General features: G+C 47.9%; 9 protein-coding genes across 9 annotated transcripts; 6 read left to right on the top strand and 3 right to left on the bottom strand.

Annotated features, from left to right (window-relative positions):
• Positions 1-380: 380 nt before the first annotated feature.
• Positions 381-1301, top strand: FPRO_14235 (uncharacterized protein; the record flags this gene model as incomplete). The annotated part of the gene is made up of 1 exon (XM_031219238.1): positions 381-1301. The coding sequence occupies one exon, from the start codon at positions 381-383 to the stop codon at positions 1299-1301; it is 921 nt and encodes a 306-aa protein (XP_031085016.1).
• Positions 1302-2218: 917 nt separating this feature from the next.
• On the bottom strand, positions 2219-3241 carry FPRO_14234 (related to reductases; the record flags this gene model as incomplete). Its single annotated transcript, XM_031219235.1, has 1 exon — positions 2219-3241. One exon carries the CDS (start codon positions 3239-3241, stop codon positions 2219-2221), a length of 1023 nt encoding a protein of 340 aa, XP_031085015.1.
• Positions 3242-3802: 561 nt separating this feature from the next.
• FPRO_14233 (uncharacterized protein) lies at positions 3803-4840 on the top strand (the record flags this gene model as incomplete). Its single annotated transcript, XM_031219234.1, has 2 exons — positions 3803-3866; positions 3948-4840. The coding sequence occupies 2 exons, from the start codon at positions 3803-3805 to the stop codon at positions 4838-4840; spliced, it is 957 nt and encodes a 318-aa protein (XP_031085014.1).
• Positions 4841-5105: 265 nt separating this feature from the next.
• FPRO_14232 (uncharacterized protein) lies at positions 5106-5474 on the top strand (the record flags this gene model as incomplete). The annotated part of the gene is made up of 1 exon (XM_031219233.1): positions 5106-5474. The coding sequence occupies one exon, from the start codon at positions 5106-5108 to the stop codon at positions 5472-5474; it is 369 nt and encodes a 122-aa protein (XP_031085013.1).
• Positions 5475-6209: 735 nt separating this feature from the next.
• Positions 6210-6623, bottom strand: FPRO_14231 (uncharacterized protein; the record flags this gene model as incomplete). Its single annotated transcript, XM_031219232.1, has 1 exon — positions 6210-6623. The coding sequence occupies one exon, from the start codon at positions 6621-6623 to the stop codon at positions 6210-6212; it is 414 nt and encodes a 137-aa protein (XP_031085012.1).
• Positions 6624-7159: 536 nt separating this feature from the next.
• FPRO_14230 (uncharacterized protein) lies at positions 7160-8030 on the bottom strand (the record flags this gene model as incomplete). Its single annotated transcript, XM_031219231.1, has 2 exons — positions 7160-7803; positions 7859-8030. 2 exons carry the CDS (start codon positions 8028-8030, stop codon positions 7160-7162), a joined length of 816 nt encoding a protein of 271 aa, XP_031085011.1.
• Positions 8031-8691: 661 nt separating this feature from the next.
• Positions 8692-10535, top strand: FPRO_14229 (uncharacterized protein; the record flags this gene model as incomplete). The annotated part of the gene is made up of 2 exons (XM_031219230.1): positions 8692-9164; positions 9221-10535. 2 exons carry the CDS (start codon positions 8692-8694, stop codon positions 10533-10535), a joined length of 1788 nt encoding a protein of 595 aa, XP_031085010.1.
• Positions 10536-11320: 785 nt separating this feature from the next.
• Positions 11321-12173, top strand: FPRO_14228 (uncharacterized protein; the record flags this gene model as incomplete). Its single annotated transcript, XM_031219229.1, has 2 exons — positions 11321-11699; positions 11749-12173. The coding sequence occupies 2 exons, from the start codon at positions 11321-11323 to the stop codon at positions 12171-12173; spliced, it is 804 nt and encodes a 267-aa protein (XP_031085009.1).
• Positions 12174-14590: 2417 nt separating this feature from the next.
• FPRO_14227 (uncharacterized protein) lies at positions 14591-16413 on the top strand (the record flags this gene model as incomplete). The annotated part of the gene is made up of 3 exons (XM_031219228.1): positions 14591-14657; positions 14743-15105; positions 15158-16413. The coding sequence occupies 3 exons, from the start codon at positions 14591-14593 to the stop codon at positions 16411-16413; spliced, it is 1686 nt and encodes a 561-aa protein (XP_031085008.1).
• Between the last annotated feature and the right edge of the window lie 920 nt (positions 16414-17333).

Here is a 17333-nt window from a genome sequence, read left to right as displayed (position 1 = left end):
GGTGACAAATCAAAGCGAGACCTTCGCGGAGTTGCTCCTCGCATTAATCAGACACGGAAGAACACCTAGGCCGCCCCTTCATGCTATTGGTTCTTACGTGCATGATTATCTAAAGCGGATAAATCTGAATCTTTCAAGGTCCAGACTATAAAGGATACCATGGTCCTCGCACGAATAGAACGTGTTGAGGGTCGAGGACTATCGGGGTAGGGCGTCAAAAGTCCGCAACTCCGCACTTTGACCTAGGACAGCAACGAACCATACCTGGTTTATAAACCCGTATAACCAGGCCTATTGAACTTCAAAGTAGTTCGTTAACAAATGACTAGAATAACTTCATAGTAACACCAACCGAAGAGGTCATTTTTCACGATTACACAATGTCCCATAACGTCGTTTTTGTTACCGGTGCTACCGGCTCCCAAGGATCCGCTGTTGCAAGACGACTCCTTGAGCATGGTTGGATCGTACGCGCTACGGCTCGTAACATGGACTCTCTAGCCGCTAAGAGACTACAAGACCAAGGTGCTGAAGTTAGCCTTGGCGACTGGGACAACGAAGCAGTTCTCAGGGAGGTCCTCAGCGGATGCACACACGTATTCATGAATCTGGTGCCGAATATCACAACATTCACTTCGGAAATACCGGCAGCGAAACGCATCATCGACATAGCGAAGGCAGGTGGCGTGAAACATATGATCTACTCCAGCGGTATGGCCATCAAAGACATGGAAAAAGACAAATACCATGATCCAGAACACCCTGTTGGACGCGCCCATGGATGGAAGAAAGAAGTAGAAAATCTCGTCAAGGACGCTGGATTCGAGAAGTGGACAATTCTCCGAGGGGGCTTTTTCATGTGTAACTTCCTGGCGCCCAAAGTCAATATAATGTGCTCTGGTCTCGTAGCGAGCAACATATGGTCAACTGCCTACACCCCACAGGAACAGCTACCAGTCATGGATGTCGACGATCTTGCAAAGTTTGCCGTGGCGGCTTTCTGTGGGCCAGACCGCTTCAATAAGCAGACCATCGAGATTGCAAGTGAGAAACTCTCGCCAGATGAGATCATGCAACAGCTGGGCGAAGCAAGCGGGAGGGCCCTAAAAGCTGTTTATCTGACGGATGACGAGATCGAAGTGAAGAAGAATGAGGATATCTTTGTCGCTGTGCAGTTGATGTCGAGAGGTTTGGGAGATAAGGTCGATATAGGAGAAGTTGAGGGCTGGGGAATCCCTTTGACAACCTTCAAAGAGTTTCTTGAGAGGGAACGCTCCTGGGTCGAGCGAACTTTCGAATAATGAGCCAATAGCGAGCGTATGGAGATTGGTCTCATGTCGAGTCTAAATACATTTCATAACCTCTATACACACTTGAAAGAAATATGTTTCGTGTCATTTTTGCGAAATTACATTGCCACCGCACACAAATCCACAGCCTTACCACCGATAAGCTTTCCAATAGTCATCAATCCCTAAGTATTATTGCAAACTAGTGGATGCTATAGGATATACTGAAGGCTGAGGAATAAACTTTAGGCAACTGACCTCAGCAGGCGAAAGTGTTGATACATGACCTATGGGAATGTTCCAACCAACTTGTAGTCTTTAACTACGCTTATATACTTTCCTTGGCTTAAATAACTGCCCGAAGTTTGTCATGCTGGCCTGACAAGAACGAGTATAAAGTCTCGTCCTTCCCCCCTTCTTCCACTTTCTTTTTCTTCTTCTTTATACATCCTAGTGCATGGGTCTTTTCCTGCTCTGTGAAGCAATAAGCTGAGAGAGGAATTTTGCTGATTGAAAGCCTCCGATTCTTTCATGAAGACACCATCTCTCTATGCTGGGTTCGCCGGTATAGGAATTTTTGGAACCTTTTTACTGACTGACTGCCTTCATTTCTTTCACCGCTTTTTGATGCATTGGGTCTTCACATGACAGCAAATATGGATGTTTCCTCTACATTTCACCAAAAGCGCTGGATATGAGGCTATCCCATGGAAATTCGTTCTAATTTTCTCATTGCATGATGCAACGATTGCCACGCTGGAACATGACGGGACTGACTTGAACTAAGGACACCTGACAAACCGTATGTATACCTGGATGTGATTAAATGCTGTATAAGTGACAGTGTGGTATGAGCGAAGCTGTAAATGAAATATACATTGAGGCCAGGCAAATTGTAGAGCTGGTTGGTGATTTGTATACAGCTGATCTCAAATGTCTTCTGTGCTATGGTTGTTCCACTTCTCCACCATCTTGAGAGAGTCATTCCAAAGTCTCTGCTCGTCCTTGGAGTTATAGGTGTGAGAAACATACGTGTACGAAGTTGAAACACCGTCATCTTCGCCTCGTTTCGCAGCACAACAGTTTGTGATGTAAACCCCTCCTCTTCCTTCCCATTCTCTGCCCACAGCAGCGACCAAAGTACTTGCAGCCGCTTGCTCCAGGCTCTGAATCTCATTCAATTTGTCACCAATAACTCCTGCCATCACTTCCTGTGGAATATGACGACCAATATTGGAGGCAACCAGTCCTGGGGCAACACTAGTCGCATGAATGCCCTTATAGCCATATCGACGTTCAATCTCATTGGCCATGTAGGTATTGGCGGTCTTGGAGCGGGCGTATGCTTCCCAGGGCGTATAAGCTGAGGCACCACTGGCCTCATAATTGTAGTCGTTCGAAGCGGGTATGCCTTGCATGCGATGGGCAGTAGCTGACACGACAACAACCCGAGACTGGAATTTCTCAGTTGATGCTTTAAGAAGGCTAGGTTTGAGGAGCTCAAATAAGAGGAAGTGAGACAAGTGGTTCGTAGCAAACTGCTCTTCAAAGCCATCAGCAGTAGTCGTGAGCTTTGGGACGGCCATGACACCAGCGTTGGCAATAAAGATACTGAGCTCGTCGGTCTTAGAGAGGATAGTCTTTGCGGCAGCTCTAACACTATCCATGGAGCTTAGCTCAAGTTGCACAAGCTCCATCTGATTGGGGTTCCAGAAATCAGCGAGGGCTTCCTTGGCCTTATCAAGGTTTCGGGCGGTCAGGAAGAGTTTGATGCCTGTAGCAGCAAGAGCCCGAGAGGTTTCTATGCCGATACCAGATGACACGCCAGTGATGACTGCTGTCTTTCCAACGAGTTGGTTCTGCATTTTCTCATCCTGCACAACCTGCAAAGCAGTTGGCCGGCTGTCACCTGGGCCTTGAGGGTTGGTGTAGAGAGAGGCGTAACGAGACATCTTAAAGCTGTGAGAACTGAATTTGAGGAGTGGGTTTCTTGGAGTGAATTCGATGTTGGATTGAATTGAAGATACTATGGTATGATACTACAGCGACTCCTGAATTTATAGTAAATTTGTTGCGACCCAGTACGTAGCCCGAAATCTGTCAACTCAAGCATCATGCTATGTCGCTCTTCAAGTCCTGATGACATTGCTACCCAGAAGAGAAATACCGAAGGATTCTAGGTATGCCATGCATACTGCGCGTTGTTTGGACGGAGTCATAAATGGTTATGAGTGGCCATCGGAACTAATAAAGGAAACGTATAGCAAGGATTCGAGAAATTTTCGCGATCGGATTTAGCAGATGCCACCCGAGGATGACTTTTTATCTCGATTCGTATTAGCGTGACACACTTCGGCACGTCAGCTCACATGGAGACTTTAACCGTCACAAACCCCAATTCGACCATGTTTTTGATCAACGCTTACATTTTTACTACTTTCGCTATAGCCCAGGCCTTTTGATTCATCACTACTGCTGGAGTTTAGCAAAGCCCGTCGTGAATTCCATCTATTATGGAAGATGCTGAGAGAAAGCAGCGGCGTAAGCTGCAGAACAGGATCAACCAACGAGCTCGCCGTAAGTAGTTGATGGACATTTCCGATTACAGTACTTCCTATCTTGGAAGCTGGCCTGGCCATCTCTAACCTTTGTACGCAGGAAGTCGCTTGAGCAACGATGACACAGCCAAAACTCGTGCCAAACAGCAAAGGCCGGCAATCGGAGTCAAGCTCTGGAGGGTGGATGAATTCGGTCTGCAGGCCGTAGCTGACAACGATGAATGCTCCATCACTAAGCAAGACCCGAGACTGTTTCTTACCAATATATACAAGGGCACATTGAGTAGTGCAGATGTTGAATTATACAGCCAGCAGCTCGACATGCATCAACGTCTACGGGCATTGACGGACGGAGCCTCTCCTCTCTCGGACCATCTTCTGTATCTCATAAACTACAATGCTTTCCGAGGGCTCTTTCAGAATAAGGTAACCCTCTCACAGGTGACGGATCATCTTATACTGGAAGAGGGTCGGACTGAGAAACTGGATGTAATGGTTGGCTTGAAGCGCGATGCTATTTGTGTCGAGACAGGCCTGAATATACCTCCTCATCTTCGTCCAACAGCGCTGCAATCAACAAGAGTACATGCAACGTGGATTGATTTCATTCCGTTTCCGAAGATGAGAGACAATCTCATCACTCACCATGATCATTTCAATCACCGACTACTTGTCACTGACATCATGGGAAATCTACTGGAAGACATCATGTTCAACAAATATGGAGAGGGCACTGGGCCAAGAGGACGACGGCTTGTCTCAAGAGGGAAATCTAGCGACTATGCTTCAGATCGGCGTGGCTTGATTCTCTGGGGAGAGTCACATCGCATGGAGAACTGGGAGGTGACACCTCGATTTCTGGACAGATGGGGATGGGCTGTCGAAGGATGTCCTGAGCTGATGAGGGCAACTAATCATTGGAGAGCGTTAAGAGGTGAAGTTCCATTGGTTTTTGAGAGGAAAAACACAGGACAAGTCGAAAATCTGGAGTAAACACAGGGAGTGGACTTCGATTTGGTATTTTGTGGAACCTCGAGGCTCAATGTATCAATGACATCAACCATTGTCATGATTGACGATATATTGGCTTCAGAAATGTCGTCATTACTTTCGCTACAGCAACAACCTATGAAACAGCCACGATTCTTTTTCTTCTTCGACCGTTCAGCACAAATTTCTATATCAGCCACCCAAGCTTTTATAAAAATTCCAGATTTCCCGCAAATACATCCTCTACTCGTCTCAGCTCTTCGAAATCATGACCATCGCACGCCAAACCCTCTCTTCTTTCAGACGTATCCCGACGGCCACATCCGCGGTTCGATCCAAGCCTGTGCTGAACCCATACACCTCTATCCGTATGAGCTCTGGCAAAGTCAAGACACCAGTGTCCTCCGATCCCAACCACGATAAGAACAATCCACCAGTCGCCGATCACTCAGACGGAGCCATGGCTTCGCTAAAGGGCGCACCGGGAAAACGAGATGCGAGCTCGTTCGAAAACAAGAATATGACAGAAAAGGAGAAGAATACCAACAGTCAGAATGCCCAAGAGCAGGACAGCAGAGAGGGAAGTACTGGCGAGGCGGGGCATTTCGAGAAGTCGGGCAGGAAACCCAAGATGTAGGGCGCATGGCATATTATTATGTTGATATAAAAACAATCAAGCTCATCAAAATGAAGATTTTCATTCAGAATATATCCGGGCCATGAGTCGTTATTGAGGTTATTCTGCGTTAAAGCCTGCTCATCGTTGCACAGGTGCACGTGACCTCGACAGAGATTATTTTCACCGTAATGTTGTCAATAAAAAGTCAACATTCACGACACTGTATTCTCAAAAACCCTTTGACCTACAAAAAAATGTGCGGGATCGTGCCTTTCGTCAAAGGCCTCTACGAGGATCTCATGGAAGCCATTGATGACCTCTTCCCAAACCGTTCTGCGGATTCGGCACCGCTTGCCAATAATCGCCAACCGTTTCAGTTTCAGCAGCCTCATCAACAAGCGTACACCGCAACAGCCCGCCCAGTCGCAGCAACTCATCGCAGAGCGACGGAGCGGCTTGAGGTCAGGGCTGCGTCCGCAAGGATGCCTTCACCGCCGAGAGGAGACCCTACGCGATGATAGGACGCGCAGTCAGCCACGCTGAGACCACGACGCAGACAGCCGAGCTAATGCAACGACGCGCTGTTTCATCGAGACATTAGATGGCCGTGAGGAAAAACAACAATCTTAGTAAATTGGAACATCGGCGTTCCTTCATAAGCTATTTTACATACGGACCAAAGAAATCCAACGCGAGAACACCATGTCAAAACCTGAAGATTGGCAGAAACCACGATTTGCCCTCATATACCAATCAACCTTCAAGCTCACAATTCATAAAGTGTCGACAGAAATCAACAGCAAACTTCTTCGCACTCTTCTCATCAAAAGGATCATATTCATCCTCTTTGGGCGTCGGCCACATAATCGCCAAAATCTCTCCGCCTTCTTCAGCGATAATTGCTTCATCATCACTTCCCACGCGCCCGATAAGAGCGATGATTTCTTGATTTGACCAGCTTCTGCACAAGCGTACGCGAATCAATCCTTGCTCCGCAGGCCCAGTCGTCATACACATCCATTTATCGTCCATGTCCTGCGGACGATGGCCATTCATGAGGTTTCTCATATTTGGGCCTGACAAGCGGACACGCCATTCTGCGCTGGAGGGGGTTTCGATGGATTTTACGTTGATGCGAGAGCCGGTGAATCTCTTTTCGGTTGTCATGGTCAAGGCCTTTGTTGGTTGGGTCTTTGGATTTGAGACTTGCAATAATTCAATGTTGATACCTTAAAACACTGCGTAGGATGGAGGCAAGAAATATGTATTCGTTTATATGTGATATCCTGCTTGTCTAAGGTGTTTACAGTCAGCTGAGTCATGCCGCTTGTCTGCCTACGCTTGACTCCGCCTCAATAGAGGATCATCACTCGAAGCAAAGCCTCCTTTTGTAGCTGCTAAAATCTCACTGCATAAGTCTCAAGGATCGTAACTTGTTGCAGCGCTAGATCATTGACACATGCCTCAGATGTTGTCGTAACGCGAGGACTGGGACAGCATACAACGATTAGATGCGGCACCAAGGTATTCCGTACTGCAATATGGACTGTAGAGATAAGTCTATACCACACGACTATTCTGACTTTCTTCAATGGCCAACGGAAGCATTAGGAGTACTATGAGCAGTTTTGAGATTTAGGACTTCGCTTTAAAGTATCTCAGAAGGTCCTTTGGAAAATCATATTTATCTTGGTGCTGCACCATTAAGGACCTAACTCGATAGCATCCCATCCTCCCTTGACGTGCTGCGACACTATACTACTACTATTGTAGAATGGAACGAATGCCACCACAACCAGTAACATCAGCAAGGCGTCAAAGATATATAGCATGGCTTCATTTTCGCTGATGAAGCCATGAAACCCTTGCATGAATTCGATTGCACGAACCAGATTTCGAATCCAGACTGCTACAACCGTTCCAGCCAACGCTGCTGTGAAAGGCTCCCACCGAGGACCATTTATACCATGCCGTCCTTTAGCTGCCCTCCAAAACTTGTAGACCAGGCCTAGATAAATAGTCAAAACTACCAATTGAAAGACGAGGCCGCCTAGAATCACATGGTCTCCAATCTTCATGAGGTCAAGATTGCCGGTAACTTGGACGAGACCACCGCCGATCTGGGAGCAGAAAGCCACGATATCGGTAAGAATAAATAGTACTGTTATGTTGCATTTTCGATTAGGTCGGCCGAGAATACGGTGTTTTAGTCGCCCTAGCGTGACGTATATGGTAGCACAGATAAACACCGGTGCGACAAGAATGAGCATGAGTTGCAACATGAATGGCCTGGGCGAGTTGGGTAGCTGACCGGCCCAAGCGCGACCATAATATCCAAATGTCTCGCCTAAAGGGACAGTCAGCAAGAGTTGCGGTGTTGACGACAGAGGGCCAAGGCGTACATATACCACCAAGGACCATGGGGATAAAAAAACGCCTTTTGGTCTGCACAACACGGACAATGTGTACGCATGTGACAATGGCAAAGCATGCCATGAAGCCATAGCCAGCTGCAGTCGAAGGTGTATATGGGTAATAGAGGACCTTTCCATCCTCGAACTGGACTAAACCCATGATTGTGAAAGGAGGCCGGATTAGAGGAGTTCAGGCAAGAATGGAGAGGGTGAAATGCAAGGTGCGATTCTGTCATCTTATAGCTGATGCTCTAGAACGAGCTTTCGCACTGATATTGTAACTAGTTGCAAGCTGGCACACACATTCTCGACAAAGGTCCCGAGGAGCGGAGTGCAATTTGGTCTAGCTGTGCGAATAACCAGCGATTGGCTACAGTCCCCCCTAAAGCCGGACCCTCTCGGTTTCTCCGGTGGTAGTTTCACGGACTCCATCCAATGAATAACGTTGAGAGTTAAAGCAGATTGAAATCGTGATGCGTCCTTCCCGAAAAGAATAATTTGCCGACGGCGCTTGGAAAGGAGAGACCGGAGTGGATAATCATGATTTGTTGAGCCCACATGACGTAGGAGGTATACCAAGAACATGAGCCAGACCATACACAGACATGCAAGACCCTTGGATTAGAATGCGAAAAAGGAGATAGATATACGAAAAAGCCAGAATAGGCAACCTCTCCGTTGCGTCCGAGGGCCCCGGAACTTTGTGTTCCTTGCCAAGCGAGGCTGAAATGGCTATAAAAGAGCCGATTGCGGCGAAGAGGTACATCAAACAAAAAATAGTTGTACACTGATTTCAGCATTCCATCAACTAAATAGAAATCATGCGTTTGCTTGCGCTTCTTTTATGCTCAGCAGCTCTTGCTTCCTCAACGGCGACGCGAAGATGCAAACTTTCACCCTTTGATACTACTTGGCCTACTGATGCTGAGTGGGCGGCGTTGAACGACTCTATTAGTGGCAGTCTAATCAAGACACGCCCGGCTGCATCTTCCTGTTACAAAACAAATCCGTTTAACGCACCGTTGAATTGTAACATTGTTGAGGCCAACTGGACTCAGTCTACTTTCCATGCCAATCTTCCCGAGTCGATTTCATCCCCATTGTACGCCAACAATTCCTGTCTACCTCCTGGGGCTCCAGGTTACAACAAAACGGCTGGTTGCCATCTTGGTGGATATCCAAGTTATGTTGTGAATGCGACAAGCGACGAACAGATCGCTCTCGCTGTCAGATGGGCATCGGAGCGAAATATCCGCATCGTTGTCAAGGGGACCGGCCATGATCTATCCGGAAGGTTTGTATTTCTTGTCGCCCCAAAGCATTTGGCCCTCGCTAATACCATTCTTATAGATCTAGTGGTGCACACTCTCTGTCCATCTGGACTCGTCACATGCAACAGGTCGAGTTCGATCCGGACTGGAGAGTACCTGGGACCAATAAGACAGACACCGTGCTCATCGCTGCAAGCGGGCTCACTTACGGTGATGCAGTCGGTCATGCCCTCAAGTACGATCATGTCATTGTGAGTGGCAATGATGCGACAGTTGGCTTGGGAGGGCACATACAAGGCGGTGGTCATGGCCCATTGTCCAGTACTTTCGGGTTGGCCGCTGACAACATATACCAAGTGAGAGTAGTAACGACTCAGGGTCACATACTCACTGCCGATGCCACTCAGAATCAGGACCTTCTCTGGGCCATTCGAGGGGGTGGCGCTGGACAATATGGTATCGTCACTGAATACGTGCTGAAAGCCTATCCCGCACCAAGTGTCATCGAAACCGGTTTCACTATATCTCCACGTGGTAACACCACAGCCGCATATGGAGGGACCTGGAACGCTTTCTCAGAGCTATTGCGCCTGCTCCCTGATCTTATGGACGCCGGCTTGGCCGGTGCAGCGGTAGTACAGGGCAATCATAAAGCCGGCGTCAGCATCAGCCAGGGGTTTTATGCCTTCAACAAGTCAAAGACAGACACCGAAAAGTTGATTCAGATGACCATCGATAGGATTTATACTTGCACTGGTAACGATAGTAGCATCTTATCTATTGTTGCTTCCAACACAACTGTCCATCCTACCTACAAGGGGTTCTTCGAAGCCTTGAATACTGGCGGTTCAAACCAGGCCGGAGCTTACTCTATGCCATCCAGTCGACTCCTCGGTCGCCGAGAGACATCCAAAATCAAACAGACGACGCTGATTAGCTATCTCAAGCGAATGATCACAAACTCTGACCCGGAAGGATCCGGTATGGCTGTGATCGGTTTGCAAGGTGGACCAGGTCCTGCAAAAACGCCAAGAAGCATGAGAGGCGCGCTTCTACCAGCATGGCGATCAACCTATCTCCATACAATGAGTTATAGTTTGACTCTCGACACTGCCCTTACACCGGCAGAGACCCTGGAGAAAGGAGCACGTGAGCTTAATGATTCTAAGGAGAAACTCTGGCAGGAATGGGCGGCAGATACTGGAGCGTACATGAACGAGGCAAATCCTTATAATCCGTCTTTTAAAAAGGATTTCTATGGAGAATTTTATTCTCTTCTGTTGGCAGTGAAAGGAAAGTATGACCCTACTGAGAGTCTTTGGGTTTTATCTGGAGTCGGAAGTGATGCTTGGGACTATAGTCTAGACACAGGCAAGCTTTGCAGAAGGAGTTGAGATGCTTGCTGCTAACTGTTGTTGCGTTAGGTAATGGCTGTTAGGTATTGTTTCGATAAAGAACACCTTTTCATATGGATTTATCTCTGGAAATAACGTCTTGGAGGACTTTGGTAAATATTAAACCCTCATGAGAGGATCAAACTTAGTCATGGGGCGCAGCTCCGTGAAGGGTCAAGATGATCTGAAGCGTGAGTAGCTGAGCCGTTGTAGCGGTCCGTCAATTAATCAACAACGCTTCTGATTTAACATCTTCTACAGTGAATCCCGAGGATTCAAAGCTGTCCTCGCCGCAACGTATTGGCATTGATCATGTCTGTGTCAGTCATCCACTAACGGCTGTCCAGCTTGTTCATGGCTGGTCCCGGAATGGGCAAATCACTAACTTAAAAGAACACAAGAAGAAGTCTCAATGCTTTAAATACATAATTTCGTTTTACCAGTTAGCTTGTGCCCATGTACCGGAGAGCGTTCATTATATCAGGCCGAATTTCTAGTATCGCCATGCAAAGCGAGCAATACGTTTATGTCAAACTCGGAAGAAATACGCCCCATGGAGTATTTAAGGGTCTCGGGCAAGGACAGCAACTATTTCAATGTCATAGACACTCTCATATTCGAGTTGGTCTCCTGCAGCGATGATTATAAATCAAGACCAGTGTCTGAATATTGTCTGCGTCATTGAGCGGGGTACTTGTTTTCCTCCAACATCCTTTGAAACTACCATATCTTAATTTAAGAAACGCAGAACCTCGAAAAATAAACATATCAAGTTATATTACAGCATGAGTAGTGCCTCCGGTCTTATTGAGCTCGCTCAGAGCCTGATTGAACATGGTCCCCGCAAGACGTTGCAGACATCCCGCCGCTTGCGGGCCGTTCACAACCAAACCACTATTGTGGATACTACTCACGGAGTCTATGTCTGGGAACATGACAGTTTCCCCACTATCTATGTACCAGTGGTCGATGTGAAGAACGCGAAGCTGGTCGACAAAAAGAACATATCGGTGGAGCTCAAAGAGAGGGCCGCGATAGCTCAACTCGTGATCCCAGCTCATGATAGTATCAAAGAGGCAAAAGTAGACAATGTTGTGCGCTTCTTTCAAGATGTGACCCTTGGGACACTTTCTGATATGGTACGGATTGAGTTTCGCAGTATAGGTAAGCTTTTGGGTATGACTAGACGATATATTTTACTGACGGATGTTAGATCAATGGTTTGAGGAAGACGAACCAATCTTCGTCCACGCGAAAGATCCCTTCAAACGCGTTGACATCCTGCACTCCACGCGTCCCATTGAAGTCAAAGTCCACGGCAGAACTGTTGCGAAGGCTACATCATCCATGCATCTCCTGGAGACAGGTTTGCCGACTCGTTACTACCTTCCATTGTCTGCTGTTGATCAATCTGTCCTGTCGAAAAGCCCTGTCCGATCCAAGTGTCCGTATAAAGGCGAGGCCGAATACTATAACATTGTCATCGACGGAAAGACCTTTGAGAACCTGGTCTGGTACTATAACCACCCAACTCTCGAGAGCGCAGCGATTGCACGACTGGTCTGCTTTTACAACGAGAAGGTTGATATTATACTGGACGGGGAACTCCAGGAGCGTCCCAGAACCAAATTTGCCTAGCCTTGCGGACGGTCCAAAATGCAAGACCCATATGTAGTATCATTCGTCTTTCGCGATAGTCATTGTCTACTATTACTGCTCCTTTGTTGTTGAAATCCGCTAAATTAGCTATCGATATTTATGCTGCTCTATGAATCAAGTGGACCCTTCCTGCTCCCAAACCAGTGTGGCCTCGACTCGAATATCCTCCGTTTCTGGAACAACGGTGACACAGCATGTAGAGGCAAGCTCATTTCACTGAACGGATACTTACTGTGAAGATCTTGATGATGCCGCTCTGATGAATCACCAGGGCAACACGCACAATATGATACAGGGACAAGTCAGTGAATAGGAAATTACAAGTGAAACTAACGGAACGGCTCAACAACCCAAGACATTGTGCCGTGCTTGTTTCACCTTCTATGACGATAAGACTACCCCAATGAGTCTTCGAAACCACGTTTCCACTGCAGATGCTTGTTTCCCCGTGCATAAAATATTGAGACATTGCAGGGGTATGGTCAATACGAAGTTCGTGCTACCCAACGTATTTGCTAGCGACGTGATACAGACGTATATAATGAATCAGCAGTCCAGTTTTCGAGATGATGTGTCGCATATGGAGCAAAAGCAATTTGTTTGATGAGCACAAAGGGTCAGCCACATGCCGGGGTGATTAACCAGTGTTTGACAAGAAACAGAAATCGTCGTGGCTAGGAAGCTTTGCTCCGAAATGTGACATTGGAGACGATACACCGGCGGACACAATATCACAGCTCATTGATATCAGTCCTTGGTGCACATTATTTGTCTCCACGAGCATATTTCCATTTGTATGCTATGTTTCAGCGTACCATAATGAGAAGTTCACGGTCTCGTGTCTTCTGTCGCACAGGAACGGTTCCCAAGTACCCGTAATACGACTTCGGCACCTTGTATCATATTCGCGCACCATCAAGGATTATGCCATGGACAGAAGCTGGATCATGCGTTGTAAAACAAGCACCGCTCAATTACCGACTTTCGCTGTCAAGGCTGAAGCGCCAGTCTTCAGCCACCAGGAACTAAAGAGACTGGTGAGCGAGTGGGGAACAGTACCAAGCTGGCAAGCTCACGAGAGTATCGTATTCATGCACTAATGCTGTGCTATCATAAGCTTTTCAGGCTCCCCGATAATTCACAGAATACGATTTATTGGTCCGGATGTATTACTCTGCATATAGCCGTCAATTCCTGGGATTCAGCGCCTAATCGTGCTTATCTCTCGTTACGATATTGCGGGTATCCCGGGCCCGTGCAGTGAAATAGAAGCCTGCAGACCAGAGTAAGCTCAGGCCTCAACAGGGAAGCTAAGAGAAACGGTTGAGATCTGGATCCGATCTGTCATCTACCGATACCACATCGTCTTGTTGCATGAAATCGTCTTTGCCGTTTTCAGCCTCATTGTGCCCGCATGATAGCTGTGAAAACTCGGTGTCGATTGGCTCGCCTCCCACTAGACGTTAGCGGGTTGAACGATTTCCGTTTCGCCACACATGAAAGATGGGCGGGTCGTCACTTGGCAGAAGAACGGTGTGCGACGGAAGATCTGGGTGCTGTGAGACAAAAATCTTGATTGGTCTCAGTTGATAGTGAATCAGTACTGTGATGAAATTGTATGCGATATGTCGTCGTTTTGTGCAGGCTGCGCCATGGTTGTTAGAGTTTGTTTGGCAATTTGACAGCTGGAGCATGCGGTTCAGCATCACATTGGCCTCCCGTTGGTGGCAAACAAACATTCACGGTGAGGGCTTGCCACTGATCATCCGCATTTTGGTAACATAGGCTACTGTATTGTCATCCGACCATGAAACGAGCGGTCAAGAAGACACCAGCGACAAGTCAAGCTCAAAGCTTAAACAGAAGCAAATTCTGACAGTGAGTGATTCGTGTTGGTGCTAGGCTATCGGGATCTTGAGTAATGAGCGGGGGGAATGCGCAGAGGCATTCAATCTCGGCCAACGGCCATTCCATTAGCTCATGTCTTGCATGGACCGATAATGATGATGCGCAGAGTATATCCGCAGTATTAGCAGAGATTCTCCGTGAACCAGGATCATTTCCCCTCGTTTGCCAAGTGATAAACATTGCATGTCGTGAATTGCATTGACCGGGGGGTGGCAACGCTGCAAAGCTTGCGTGGGGGGTTACAGTAGCGTAGCGTCGCACCGAGTCGGTTTGCGGGCCGTGGTACCATAAGCGCACTGGTTCAGCGGCCGTGGATTTTCTGTTAGGCTACCTACTTGAGAGTCATGAGGCCCGCCAAAAGAGTTTTTTCTTTCTCTCTTTCTTGGACTCTCTCTTCACTTTCAGGTCCAGCAACTTGACGCCCTTGCTCTCAGACCGTCTATTCCTCAAGAGAAGAAGAAGGAAACCCAAGATTCGCTGTAAATATCATGAATTTGAGAGCAAGGAAAGACAAAGATCCTAATGCTTTCCCCACGAGGCAACTTCTAATTCTCGGTATGCGCGCCTCTCACTCACCGCCATAGCTGACGGCCCCTCCCCTCACCCATGATAATCTCACGAGCGCTAACCACGACTGCAGCAATATGTCGCTTTTCGGAGCCGATTGCGTTCAATTCCATTCTGGCCTACACTTTTGTGATGGTCAAGGATTTGGGCATTGCTGAGAAAGATGCTTCTCTCTATGCGGGACTGCTCGTCTCGGCGTATGCGGTCGCTGAGGCGTTGACCTCGATGGGATGGGGTATTCTTTCGGATCGCGTCGGGCGAAAGCCTGTTGTTTTGTTTGGACTTGTTGGCGTGGCTTTGTCGAGTCTCATCTTCGGTTTGGCCAAGAGCTATTGGGTTGCTCTTTTGGCAAGGTTTGTCGGAGGCGCACTGAACGGAAACGTGTCGGTAATGCAGACTATGGTTGCTGAGATGGTGAAGTTGCCTGAGCATGAGCGTAAGTTTCTCTTTGAGCCACAATTTTCGCAGAGATGCTAACTTTCTCGCAGCCAAGGCTTACGCCGTGCAGCCTTTCGTCTGGACTCTTGGCGGCATCATCGGATCCGCGATGGGAGGTTTCCTTGCTCAACCCGCCAAGTTTTACCCTTCTGTCTTTTCCGAGGATGGACTGTTTGGACGATACCCTTATCTGCTTCCTAACCTTGTTTCAGTGGCCGTGGTGGCCATCGCTGTCATCCAGGGACTTTTCCTCCTCGAGGAGACCCTTGTTAAGCCCGGGTCCGAGGGCGAGAATGGCGTTATCAACTACCAAGAAGTCCCTGCCATAGACGACCTCGAATCTATCGATGAGCGCACGCCTCTCCGACGCTCTGCCGTCCGCACCTCCGTTTCTCGGAGCCGTCGGCACATGTCTCCCTCCACCAGCCGATCCCGACCTCGCTTCGCAGAGTCCAGTCTTGGAATGGCAGTTGAGCACGACTTTATCGACCTCCGCCGCTCTTCTTTCGGAACTGTGCACTCCATTGTCCTTCCTCAGGATCTTCTCACGCCCCCTAACGAGGAGCAGGAGGACGAGCAGACCAAGTCCGGTGAACGAACGTTCAACAAGACGATTATGATGCTCATCGTCGCACTGCTTATCTTCTCGTATCACCAGATGGCCGCAAGCAGCCTTCTCGCCACGTATTTGCTCGACGGTCCTTCTGAGAAACGCGGAGCTATCGACTGGATCGGTGGTCTTGGTTACACCGTACACGATGTCGGCGTATATCTCGCAGTGAACGGAGTACTGGGTCTCTTTATCCAGGCCGTCATCTTCCCCGTGTTTGTTAGCCGCGTTGGAGTATGGCATTCCTTTGTGAGCATGATTATCTTGTATCCTGCTTCCTACATGCTCATGCCTTTCCTCTCTGCATTTGGCGAACCCTTTGTTTCTTTGGGAATATACGCATCGTTGTTAATGCAGAGCTTCTGCGGGTTGATAGTGGCACCCGTTACTCTCATTCTTATCAAGGATGCTACGCCATCTCCTCAGGTGCTTGGCCGAGTCAATGGCCTGGCTATGTCTGGTGCCTGTTTGGCACGTACTGTTGCGCCGCCGCTGGCTGGAGTGTTCTATGCTCTTTCAGGTTCCGTGTCAGCGTGGTTCAGCTGTGTTGTTGTAGCTGTTATCGGAGCAGTCCAGCTTTTCTGGATTCCACGAAGAAGTATTAAGAGGGACGATGTCATGGTGGATAACGCCCTTACCAAGACAGTCACCAATGAATCTCGCCGTGGTCGACGTGGCAGGAATTCTTTATCATAAAAGACTATGAATGTCACAGAGACGCTGGATTCAGACGATTACCAAAGACGATCCTCTTAGCTGAGGGAACGACGGAGTATAGCAATCATTAGGTATGAACGAAAAGAAGCAGCACCATAACCAACCTCGACAACGATAAGCGAGCAGGAATATTTGGCGCTCTCGAGACGCCTTTGAAGGCGACCCTTTTCACCCACAACGATGCACAACATCCAACACGATCCTTCGCGACGCCCACCGGAAACCGTGGGCTATGTAATTCTCTCCTTTGATAACAACGACTTCCATATTCGAAGTATCGTATGCGCCAACCTTCATTGATCGACATGAAGCTGAGGCACTTTTTTCTATGCCACTTGCAAATTTCTCATGATTTCATTTCGCTTTTCCGTTTCTGCTTTTCGGGGTGAACAATAGTTTCCAAGGCGCAAGGTATTGGTTCCATGATCTGGAAGGTAATGGTGCAATCCAAAATTGCTTTATCTGCAAGCAACTACTCAACAAAGTCTTTATGCTAGAGATCCATTTTCTTTGTCCTTATGTTAGTTCGGGGGGCCAAGAGCTTCATGTTATCTTCTGCAATCCAGTGTAGCCAATATAGTATGATCATACCATCTCACGTTATTAGCTGTCTCCCTGGGTTCTGTGATTGATTGATAGTTAAAGCTTATGACATCTCAACGAGACATCAAGTTGAGTTCTATGATGATCCTCAAAAATCATCGCTGTAAGAACAACTTCTAGGTGAATGGCATTAATGGCTGCACCGCTCACTCAAGAGAAAAGGGGAGATAAACCTTCTATAAGCAGCGAATCATCCGCCCGGCGAACCCGCCGTGCAAGGGCATTGGCTGGATAAGTTCAGCGGCACGGCACAGAATCACACCCACCATCTTTAGTTGAACAACAACGACTCGGTT

Source organism: Fusarium proliferatum, assembly GCF_900067095.1.
Source record: "Fusarium proliferatum ET1 genome assembly, contig: FPRO_scaffold008, whole genome shotgun sequence".
NCBI classification, from domain to species: domain Eukaryota; kingdom Fungi; phylum Ascomycota; class Sordariomycetes; order Hypocreales; family Nectriaceae; genus Fusarium; species Fusarium proliferatum.
This window is presented reverse-complemented; position numbering and strand designations above follow the sequence as displayed.